The sequence below is a fragment of the Lemur catta genome, chromosome 3, assembly GCF_020740605.2.
Source record: "Lemur catta isolate mLemCat1 chromosome 3, mLemCat1.pri, whole genome shotgun sequence".
Lineage (NCBI taxonomy): Eukaryota > Metazoa > Chordata > Mammalia > Primates > Lemuridae > Lemur > Lemur catta.
The window spans coordinates 71,294,571-71,307,246 of NC_059130.1; the positions used below are offsets into that span (position 1 = coordinate 71,294,571).

General features: G+C 35.6%; 1 protein-coding gene across 1 annotated transcript in view; it reads left to right on the forward strand.

The window, feature by feature from the left end:
* The window catches only part of NEGR1 (neuronal growth regulator 1), an 817,382-nt gene that overhangs the window by 644,816 nt on the left and 159,890 nt on the right, over positions 1-12,676 (forward strand). The window contains exon 6 of the mRNA XM_045547746.1: positions 27-178. Within this exon, the coding sequence (XP_045403702.1) occupies positions 27-178 (152 nt within the window). The remainder of the gene's footprint in view (positions 1-26; positions 179-12,676) is intronic.

The following is a 12,676-nucleotide window of genomic DNA, read 5'->3' on the forward strand; positions in this document are numbered from 1 at the left end:
ATACATATATTTATTTTGTCTTCTAGGCTCTTCAATGGCCAACAAGGAATTATTATTCAAAATTTTAGCACAAGATCCATTCTCACTGTTACCAATGTGACACAGGAGCACTTCGGCAACTATACTTGTGTGGCTGCCAACAAGCTGGGCACGACCAATGCGAGCCTGCCTCTTAACCGTAAGTAACACAGTGCTGCCCAAATGCTCCCAGGGCCTCTTGGCTCCTATACATCAGTAGAGATAAAGCCTAAGAATGGAGAACTCAGTCTGATGTGACACATTCCATACACAGGGGAAACTTTGCTCTCAAGTAATATGGGTGTTCGAGAATTTTGTAATTCCTGTAGAAGCCTACATTTGTATAGAAAAGTATCTTAGAGCTGAGAAAAGGAAAAAAATACATAAATAAAAGGGCTAACTGAAAAATGTCTTCTGACTAAAGACAATTGGTTTTGTGGGATTTTGCTTCTCCTTTTTTTTTGATGAATTATGTTACCTTGAAGCACAGATTAATATGGCTGGAATTTACTCTTGGTTGATTTTCTTCAGACATTTATCTTGGAACAGCCAGAGTTTCATATGCCTTAAATAAAATGAAACAATAAATAAATGATCATGGACAAAATATTTTATCTATATAGATAATATTTTTACTCAAAACTGTATTTTGAAATACAGCTTAAGGTTTTACACAACTAAATACTACAATTCTAATGTATCTTAGTTCATAAGGACTAGAAATGAATAAAGAAGAGCAAACATAAGGATCAGTTAAAGGGAGGGAAACCTACACTAATGTTTCCTTCTGTAGTTAATTGTAGTACTTTTTGGAAGCCAAGTAAGCAACAAATTGTTATAGCCATAAAATATTCCTAATTTTGAAATCAGGTGTTTCCCAAAATGTTCAAAGATGACTATAGAGAGTGCACTGTCTTTTCAGTTACACAAAGCTATATGAATTATCCTTATCTTATAATATTATTATAATAATCTGACGTGTGTATATTTATGTTATCATCCTGTGATAGAAACTATCTCTGAGAAATGCAAATATTGCATAGTTCATCACAGACATGTTCATCATTTCCATTTTGCAGAAAAAGGAATGGCTACATGATGTGTTTAGTACTCAAAAATGTACTGTAATAAGTTTCATAATTTATGAGTTTTCACTTACCATAATTTAAGAACCTCTGACATTAAGTAAAATATATCAGTTTATATCACATATTTTACTATTCCAGCTTAATATTCTTTAATATTTCTTTGCACTAAATTCTGAAAGAAAAACATGGTTTGCCATGCAATGGCTGTAGCATAATATGCTTGCTCAAGTTTCTTCCATAAAGATGATTTATTTAGTGTAATTATGAATAATATAAACCATGGAAAATATTATGGAACAGTGTGAATTCCGATTTAATGTAAATATTGATACTTCTCTGCTATATTATTAATATTTTAAATGGTTTAAATATTCAAAAGCCTGAAAGAATAAATGAATTAACAAAGCAAAGTAAAGAAAAATTTGAGGCTTAATAACATAGTTACTTTTTGTTATTTAAATTTCTAAATTATATTCTGATTTTCAAAACTAGAGCATTAATGAATGTGACAAATTAGGAACAAATATCACTCAGTGAAATATTTGTTTTACTCTGGCAACCTTGATGTAATCATCTGGAAATAAGGCACTATTGAAAGTTTTCTAAACACGGAATCTTCAGAATTATTTTGATGATCCCTCTCTGCCATTGAGTTCCTGTATGTTGAGGTGCTACTAAATATTAGTACAATTTGATTTATTTGTTAATAAACACAAAATGTGCAGATTTTGTCTGTAATTAATAACATAGTCCTGAGAGTTTGAAGAACTGACCATACCTGCAGAAGTCTTGCATGAGCTCATCTGAAGCTCTTATTGCACTAAGATTTCTATTTTTTACTATAATTATTTTTGTTATTTTTATCTCTCCACCAAATTATAAGTTCTTTAAGGAAACAGGGTCAATGTCTGATTAGTTATTTCATCTCCCATATCACCAAGCACAGTGCTATTTGGTAGGCCCTTAGTAAATCTTTAGTGAATAAATAAATTAAACATTAAGTAAGTGAATGAATGGATTAATGAATAAATGAGTGAGTGAACTATGTTTTAGCTATATAATGTGTATTAGTAACTTCTAGAGCTATAAGGCATTATCACTGTAATTAGAAATAACACTTCTTGTTAGCTTATTCTGGACCAGACTCTATGCTAATTTCTTGTATGAATTTGTTCATTTACTTCTCACACAATCCAACAAGTTAGATTCTACAATCCCCCTCTTACCGATAAGAAAACTTGGAAGGAGAATATAAATGTGGCCAAAGGCAAATGGCTAGCAAGTGACACAGCAAAGATTTGAACCCTGACAGTGTGGCTTGAGAGCCCAAGCTTTCAACTACGGCACTTCACTGCCTCTCACTATGAACATAAAATCATCAATAGAGTGGGAGAGATAATCTGTATCATTTGCAATATATTCTTTGAAAGATAAATTTCTACATACATCTTAAATTTTCCCTCTTGTGGTTTTTATCAACTTTTATTTGATAATTAAGATGATGTTCTTCAATATATGAAAGCTCCTTTTAAAACTAAATGTTTAGGTATAAACAACAACAAACCAGGCATCAAATTTGAATATATAAAAAGTGAATGGGGTTGATGTTTATCTAAAAATGTATTATTCAAAAATGAGACTTAAGGGCATCAAAATACACATTTAATTTTAATAGGATTTTTAAATCTCCTTGGTATAGTGCAATTATCCAACATAGGCATTGTGAATCTCCAAACTATTTATGAGAAAAGGCAGTTTTCTTAAAGTTTATAAGATGCTAGCTAGAGAGAGGGCAATATGTCCCTCAAGAAGAACTCCTGTTGCATCTTCACAAGTCTCTAAGTAGAACAATGCTCTAAGTAGAACCTTTGAAAATTATCCAAGACTATAAGCCAGTCCTTAGTAGATACAATACTGGCATTTAACCTGCTAAAGAATTTTTTTTTAATCTGCTGCTGGAAATCAGCCCTTTCATTGGTAAGGGAATGTGTAAAGCTAACTTGCCCATCTCCTTATTTTAGGTGAAAGGAGGTAGCCCCCAAAAGGTCTGCCACCTGCATACGTGGTGATATTTGGTACATGTTTTAAATAAGAAAATTTTTATGCTTTCATTATTTGTGTCCATTAATAGTTAATAAGCTCAAAGACAAGGGGGTTGGTAATGTGGATTATCTGACATAATGCTGATAAACAGCAAACACTGCAACTGCTTGATAATAACATTCCAACAGAGTTTTAGCCACTGGGAATCAGTTTCTCATATACACTATTTAGGATAAACCCTGAGACTATTACAATCTACTTCTTGTTTGCAATAATTCACATTTTTCAGATCACCAAAAACATAAAAGACAAACTGTAGTTTAGAGCTTTGCCATAACTAAGACTATCAAACCAAGGAACGATAGCACTTTGAGGTGTGTGAGTGTGTGTGCATGTGTGAATATGTGAGTATGTGTCTTTCACGGAATGGGAGTCAAGCTGGTCTTGGTTTGAATTCCAGTTTTACCAAATAGCAGTTGTGTGTGACATTGTGTAGGTTACCTAAATTCCAAATCCTCAGTTAACTCATTTATAAAATGAGGGCAATAATAGCTCCTACCTCATAGGGTAGGAATTGAATGATGCATGTAACACACTTATCACTCAGCCTGGAACAAAGTAAGCATTCAATAAATGTAAGCCATTGTTACAGCATTACACCCCCCAAGAGCGCTCAATTAAATTCATTTGAAAGAGCAGTATATAGATGACTGACTTTATTTGATGACTGGCTGCTCAGTATTTTACTGAGGGTGTACGTGGTAAACAGTCCCTAATGAGCCAGGGGAGGGCATGCAGACTTAAAACAATATCCCAAATCTAGTTCATGATGTAACCTCCTTCCTTGCTCAGTGCATTAACAAGATTTTGTGACACTAGTTTCAGAGACATTTAGGAGATTCAGAGTAAAGGCAGAAACAATATAGTAGTTCTATTTTGAGATAATTCATTCAACAGCAACATTCATTTCTCAAACATATATATTTGACTTTCTACATTGTGCAAAGCACTGTGCTAGATGTTGGAAAGAGAAGGGTTATTAGGACTGGAATCCCATTCTCAGAGTTCTCAGGTGAGTGAGAGGAGAGGAATAAGAGAATGCGTAACTGTAATGCAGTATAGTCAATGGTACCATGATGGGCAGAGAAGACACTCATAATCCAGTCTCTAGGGGCATGAAAGGACTTTCATCTAGAATAGCTAATAGCACTATTTGAACTACAACTAAGGTACAACTCAAAACCCCATTTTAGCCATCACTGTCTCACTGTCAGAGGCAGAACGTTGTTCATTCAACAATCATAAGCACAAGGTAGAGTGGCACAAATGTGAGAATGATCAACTCAATCTCAAAGGCTCAGGGCAAGCTGTGGAGGAGATGCCCCCTGAGCTAAGGGCGATTGAGTTGAGCCTGGGTGTGAGAATGGTGATGGAAGAGAGAAAGAGAGAGAGAGAAGTTTTGTGGTATGAAATGGCTTATGTAAACACACGGCGGTGGCTAGGTACAGTAGATCATGCCTGTAATCCCAGCACTTCAGGAGGTTGAGGTGGGAGGATTGCTCAAGGCCAGTAATTCAAGACCACCCTGGTCAACATAGCAAGACACTGTCTCTACAAAAGAAGATAAGAAAAATTAGCTGGGCATGTAGTCCCAGATACTTAGGAGGCTGAGGCAGGAGGATTACTTAAGCCCAGGACTTAGAGGCTACAGTGAGCTATGATCACACCACTGCACTCCAGCCTGGGTTATAGAGTGAGGCCCTGCCTCAAAAAAAAAGACACACAGTATGAAACAATCTGATACCTTTGAAAACAGTATCATTTTTAGTATTGTTAGAGTAAAAGGTTGAAAGAGAGTATTGAGAGATGACACTAGACAAGTTGACAAGGATTAGGACAAGAAGCATTGGAAATGAATTTGGCCTTTATCCTGGTTTTGGAGAGCCAAGGAAGGATTTTAACAAGGGAATGATATAAATAGATTTGGTTCCCAAAAGACTTTTTCTTAAGCAATTTTGAGTGGCTAAACCCAGGTACTAAACTTTCAATAATAAAGGCAAAGAAAATGTAATTGTACAAAAATGAGTAGCAGAGATGAGAACATTGAGGGATAATTAGAAGATAGGAGTTAATGACCAAATCTGGAGAAAATAGAAAGGGAGTTGCAAGAATGTAGATGACCCCCAATGTTTAGTTTGGGTGATGTTAACTAGAATAAGAACATAAGAGAAGGATTAGGGCTTTTAGATTTGAGAAGGGGGTAAAGATTAGAAGTAGAGAATAAGTTCAGCTTTAGACATTTCTCATTTGAGGCAATGTCCAGTAGGTAGCTAGGCAAAAAGTCCGGAGTGCAGATATAGATTTGAAAGTTATCAAATTGATGCAGTAGTGTCAGCGATGAGAGTAAATCAGATTTGTCATAGAGGCCATGTAGAGTAAAAAGATGACCAAGGACAGAAATCCAAGTAAAATCAGATGGAAGAGTGAGCAGAGGAAGAGAAGCACCCTGCAGAAAAGTAAGCAGCTGCATGTGGGTGGATGCCAGAGGAAGATCCGGGCCAGGGAGTGCAATGCAAGGCTTAAGAGCAGACCATTTCAAGAAAACCATTTCAAGAAGAATATCCAATGATATATTAGGTCAGAGAAAGTCAGAAAATCAACCACTATCTCTGACAATTGTGCAGTTATTGGTGATCCTTGACAGAGTAGTTGCTATGAACAAATGGGAGTAGAAGCCAGATTTCTGTAGATTAAGGTTATATAAATAGATGAGGATGTAGAGACATGGGTAACAAACTACTGTTTCTGGAGGTTCGGCTATGAAAGGACGAAGGCAGGGCTGATGTTATGCTTTGATGCTCTAGTAGCTGGTCTGGTTGGGCCTCTCTGATTAATAGGCCCAGTGGCTATGCGTGTATCAGCAAGTCCCTGACCTGCAAAGACACAGTGTCCTAGCCTTTGGTGAACTACATTTGCCATGCTTTCTCTTTTTTCTGCAAATCTTGCTTCTTTCTCACATCTTTCTTTGGATCCTGGAGAAATAAGCAAGGGCTGTGATTTAACGTGAAAGCACCTTAAACCCCTTTCTCTTCCATGTCCTGTAGGCTTTGGCTGTAATTGTAACAGGAGCTGTAATTTTAAGTGGAGATTTTGGTAATTTCATCAATAGAATTACTCTAAATTACTTCAGGTAAAGAATATACTTTCTTAAGTAAGGAGAAAACAAAATTTATGCTAGAAACACTACAGGAGAGCTAGTATACAATGAAGATCCCTTATCCTCTAGATTATCAGTCCAAAAATTTCTGAAATGTGTCTTCATTTTAAAAAATAGAAAAGTGAAAGTGAAGAGAGAGAGGGAAAGGGAGAATATTCTGTGGATCCCTGTAGATCATTCCTCAGAGAAGTGCCTTAACAAAATTAATAATGGATTCCAATTATTCACAGTCAAATTGCTTATGCAGTAAAAAGTTTTGGATTCAGAATTATTTGTTAATATATTTTTATTTTTCACCCGTGTTTTGTATTTGCTTCCTGAACATGAGCAACTGAGTAGATGTTTCTTCTAAGTCTGTTCCTTAAAGAATGTGAACTGAATGGTCCCATCCTGCCATCTATGGGTCCAACTCATCAAATGTACACCATCCTTTAAGCACGAATTCAGTAACCGTAAAACATGGTAATTTCTATAAGTAAAACATGCGGCATATGCCTTGTTTCTTGCTTTTGCTAAAGAACAAATATTCATTATAGGACACGTATTTAAAGACTCACCATCTAAAGGAGGGAGAATTAATTAGAAGGAAGAAAGCCGCATAAGTAAAGTGCTTAAAATTCACACAGCTTCAGTTTAAGACAACCTTCTCTTGAAGCCTAATATATGAAAATATTTGGGACAAATCCAGCCTTAATATTGACAAACTGTCTTCGCCTGTAACCCCAAATAGATAGTATTTCTAAAATGTGCAGATGCCAAAGTATGGTGTTAAATCCTTTTCTGGAAGATAAGGTCCTAATGATGCTATAGGGACATGTCTTCTTTTCTTGTGCATGTGTGTGTGTGTGCATTTATTCAAAGTAGCAAAGCATTTGTCTCAGAAATATTGCATGTAAAACATTCAAAGGACCCATCAAAACTGTCTTTTCTCTGCCTCAGAAACCCTGTGGAGACAATAATGAAGTTCCAATTTTAAATACTTTATACAATCAGTGCTATTTAACTTTCTGGAAGGTCTCCTCTCATGTTAAAGAACATTTCTTCCCAGTCCAATTTGATAGACAACTCCTCTTTTGAGGAGGAAAATAAATGAATAAATCAGTAGCTTGTATCCAAATGAGAAGTGGAAGAGGTTACTGCAGAATGGAAGTATGTGGCTACTGTAACAGTTTTTCCCTGTTTAAATTCCAGTGATGCAAGAAAATAGTACTTTTTGACTGATGTGTTGAATAGGGAACCAGCTGGGCCCTTGCAAGGAATATTTCAGCTCTCTGCTTGCTTCAAATGTCCCCACATGCCAGTAAGCAGCCGTATGGGCTCTCTGTTACTTGTGCCTCTCATAATGAATGCACCCTGATTCCATGTGAAAGGTGACACCACAAATGTGAAGGATTCATATTTTAGATTGAAATTTATCTCCCCTCCTGCAACTTAAAAGAGATAGGGTTTTCATTTTAGTTGAAAGAGGCAGTAATAAATTTAGACTTGGTGATAATTGAAGACAGAGTACTGTGTGAGCTAACTTGCTTTATCCTCACCGCTTTGAGATGTTAATGAGAAGGCTCCCTGAATGTTCTAGTATTAAATATTTGACCAAAATTAGGTTTGCAGTTGTAGGTGGATTTTGATACAGTTATACAGGCCTCTACCAAATGGAAATACACACACAGACATAACCATCACACAAACAGTGGATGTATACAAATTTGGTGACATGGAATAGGAGTAAAATAAGAGGAGGTTTCTCCTCTTCAACTTATACCTAAAACCTATGTATATTTTCAAGAGGATGGATACAAAAGATGGTTGTTTAATGGCATATGGGAGAGTTGATACCTAGCAAGTTGAAGCAGTCAGAATGACTGTTGGAGCAATTGGTGAGCCATGTCACCAAATTGCCACCAGAAAAAACAAATACTAGCTAGTAGGGCTTTAGTTGCCTTTGTCCACTGAGAGAAATTTAGAGCTAGAGGATGTCTCAGATATTATCTAGTCAATTTTCTTCCACTTTTCTTAAGCAATGTAATTCTTTCTTCCCCTAAATGAAACCATGTGCAAATCCTTAATGTTAACAAAGTTAAAATCAGAATTAGTTTGATGTGTTGGAAGTAAATCTGGAAAATCCTCTTATTTGCCTACCCATCACATTACATAGTGACCTTGAAGTCTGTCAAAATGTCATAGAGTTCCAGAGAATTCATTCTGGAAATTTCCAGTCTAGATCCATTCTTTCATTTTATAAGTGAGGGAACTGAAGCCCAATGAGGATGAGTCAGAGCTCAAAGTCAAACAGCATAACTAGGGCTGGAATTTAGCTTTTCCTACCCTTGTTCCAACACTCTTCCAACTACACAAGTGGTGCACCAAAAGTTTTGGCTCAAGCAGATCTGAGTTGAAGCTGTAATCCTGCATGAGAAATTTTGGACAATTCTTTCAATCTCAGTATTTGACCCTTAGTTATCTCACCTATAAAATAAAGGGAAATCACTTATTTTTATAGGATTGTTGTGAAGATTAAATGTGATATGACAGGCAAAATGGCCAGTACAGTGTTGGTCCGAAACAAAAATCCATGAAATGTTAGTTTTCTTTTCTTTCCTGCATTATGTGTAATCCCAACATAGAAGGATAAACACAACATGGCTCAGATCTACGTAACCTGAATAGCTGTGTAATTTTGTTTCACTGGATATCCAAATTAACAGCACTTGTTCTTTGCTTCATTTATTAATGCACTTATGTATATCATTATGATATTGTCCTTTTTATTAGAATTATTAATTAAATCAGCCATGCACATAAACATTTACTTGTAATGAGTGGGGAAAAAAGTGGGCAGGTTGATAGAGAGGGTTGTACAAGATTAATTTCTCTGCTGATACGTTTCTCCCAGGTTAAGAGGCAATTTGACAGCTGCACCTTCAAACTACTGGTACTGCACATACATCCCCATAGCTGACAAAGGGTCAGTAAATGCCAAAGGGAGAAGGCAGCTTTGGTATTTGTTGTTGAAATTGATCAGCCTTGAAATGTAGCAATCTTAGGAGAATTAAGTGCCAAAAAGATATAGAAAAATCAAAGAGTTTCAAATGTAACCATAAAATTTTACTAGGAGCCCTAGCCTAGGAGTCAGATTGGCCTTTAATTGGAGAGGTCCTTAGCACTTAACTGCCTGGCTTCAATTTACCCATCTAGGAAATGAGGAGACTAAAATAACTAATCTCTAAATTATCTTTCAGCTGTAATGCTTTAAGATTCTAAGAAATCTATGTTTTTACAAGTAATATACATATTATATAACATATAATAATATATAATAGTATATAATGTACAATAGTATTAATATATAATACATAGTTTGTTACTTTAAAAGTTAGACTTACTCCTTAACAATGTAGAAGTGCTGCCATTATTTTTCACTTCTGTATATTTTTGTCATTGAACTCAAAATTATTTTTTATTGACAGAAAAAAATTCATTTTAATATGCTTGTCTCTGTGGTGAGTTTCCATAAAACTCAGCTCTAGAGCACTGCTAGCCTAATCATTTTGTCATCTCTGTATAGCATTTTACTCTCAGGAGAAATTCCCTTTATGTTCACAGTTTCAATTCTGTTGGCCAGTAACCTGTGAAAAGGCACTAGAATAAACCTTCTTGCTTGCTATTTTATTTCACACAGCTCTAACCCTATAACAAATTAGGCCAGAATGTGACCCTGTGGATATGGGGGTTGTGGCTATTTGGGCTTTGTAAAAATGAAAACATGCCAACATTTCCAGCCTAAAGAAAACATACGAACAGACTCTCCCTCCAATTGTGCATTTCCTAGTCCTTTCTCTAACAGAGCCTATTGGAGGTCCAGTAAGAGGTTTCCCTCTCAGTATTTCTGTGAAGTCTCTTCCAGCGTACTTACCCTGCATGCACTGTTTTCCTTGTAGCTGTGGCTGGATTTGAAACAGCATCTAACAGTTTGAGCACATGATAAGGTGGCAAACTTGGAGCCACTCTCTCACCTCCACCTCTGTGCCGTGATTTCTTTTTCTGAAAAATGGAAACGTGACACCTATTAAAAGACCCCAAAATATATGTGAACAAAATTATTGTTACGAAATTCTGAGTATCATTATTATTAAGCCTCCCATTTCTCTTTAGTCAGTGTGAAACATAATTAATAGAGAGTACTCCACAAAAAGAAAAAATAAAGGAAAATTGACTTTTTTTTTTTGCCATTTTGATGTTTCCGATAAAGGTAAAAAGATGAAGAATTAACTGCGAGAGCAATGATATTTCAATGGGCCACACTTTCTCTAAAGCACCGTAAATTCACTTTTAGTATCCATAAAACTGCTAGGGAAGGGACTGAAAATGGCATGTCTTCATTGAATGTGTCTATTCAGCATGGACTGGATTTCCTTACTTATAAATGTAATTCAACTGGGATTTCTTTACAGAGACACAAATTAGCTATCTGCCCAGTATATACTTAAGTAAGATTTGAATAAATCAAGCAAGACTTGCTCACATGGAAATGTTATTTCACTTATGCCATGGTCAGACATTTATAGTAGGATGGATTCTTCCTATTTTAGCTTTCTTTTTAAAGCAAGCTTTCTCTTTCAACAATTTTAAGTCAAAGAAGCAACTTCAGTTACCTACCTCTAAAATGTGGTTTTAGATAGTTGCATAATCTTCAGTTTCTTTCTTTGATTCAGTCCAATTAGTGCATATGTGGCACTGCCTAATTAGTGAGGCAGATCGTAATTCTTGTCAAAGAAACATTGGAGTCACTACTCAGTCCACTTACAAGAAATCGCAAGTTTTCTAAAATACTTCATAACACAGATATAGCAACATATTTTCCTGATACCGTTAGGATAATTGTATATGCTTTAAGAATTAGTGACCACAACTGTAGGGAAATACATATTTTCTAAACAAAAATCCTATTTCCTTGGGAGCGCTATAGCTTATGATATGCTTACAAAATTTAGATAATATCTACAATAAAAATGAGTAACATCAACTAAGGAAACACATTTTTAGGAAGACTTGCATAAGCGATAGATGCTCCACAATGCTGCAGGCTTGACTCTGCTGGCAAAACATAAATTGAAAGAGTTTATTTCTCTGAAGCTAACATAGTGCTTATTGGAGTCCATATTTGACATCCTTTCTTACACTCATTTTGCTTTATAATACATAACCCCCTGTATTTCTCCAACATTCCTCCTGCCCACAGCACCTGAAAGAATGGGCCTCACGTGCCAAAATAGTCTTAGACTGCCACATATCACCATTATGATAATAGTCTTCCATCTTTTTTTTTATTTTCCTTGTAGCCATACTTATTAATTCTTTTCCCTCTTATACTCGTTGTTATAATTCAAAAAAAAAATAACAAGAAGTACTGGTTCATATTATTAGTGATAAGCTCTCATCTTTCTCCTCAACTCCAGGACTTAATCATCATCAAAAGAAATAGACAGATGCTTCTCTATCCAGTAGTATAGATTCAAGGCAGAACCAAACAGCTTCTGAATAGGCAAGCTCAAAATTGCTTTTGAAAGCTTCATCACTGAAAATGTAATCAAACTTAGCTTACCCCAAATTGATTTAAGTTGCAGCCTAAGGGGCAACCTTTGACCAGGGCAGCTTTCACACTTGCATTGATTCTGCCTGCAATTGAATTACTCAGGCAATTCTGTGTGCTTTCAGCTTTAGCCCTGAAGTGCAAATGGCCAATTTGGGAAGCAACTTGCTTGCGCTTGAAATTTGCAGGCAGATTTTCTCATACGTTCCTGGGGAAAAGTAGTCTAACTTTTTAAAAATATTTTCTTAGTCACAGAATTGTGTTGCCCAAAGGATATTTTGTTTGCTTGTTTCTACATTTGGTTTGATTTGAGAAAACTTTACTTCCCCCAAATGATATCTTCTGACTTTGAAAATATAAGTTCTAATCTTCAACACGTGTACTAAAATTTAGAGGAAATCAAAATTAATGAAGAAAAAAATAGACAATATAATGTACTGCTATTAAATAAAGGGAATGGTCAGAAACATATTGCATTTTATAGTTCTAGAAGGAGAAGTTCAAAAAAATGTACTGTGATGAAGCAAAAGAATATTCTGTTGGGCTCCATAGAATTGTACTCTGTGACAATAGCTCCCTCCCTCCCTTTCCAAAATATTTTATAAGATTGGCACAGAGAAACATTACAAGATACTCTTCTAGGGCATAACAGGCTTTTGTTATGCATCTCTATTTTTCATGATTTTCCCCCTTTCCTATATATCAATTGTATATCGTCTA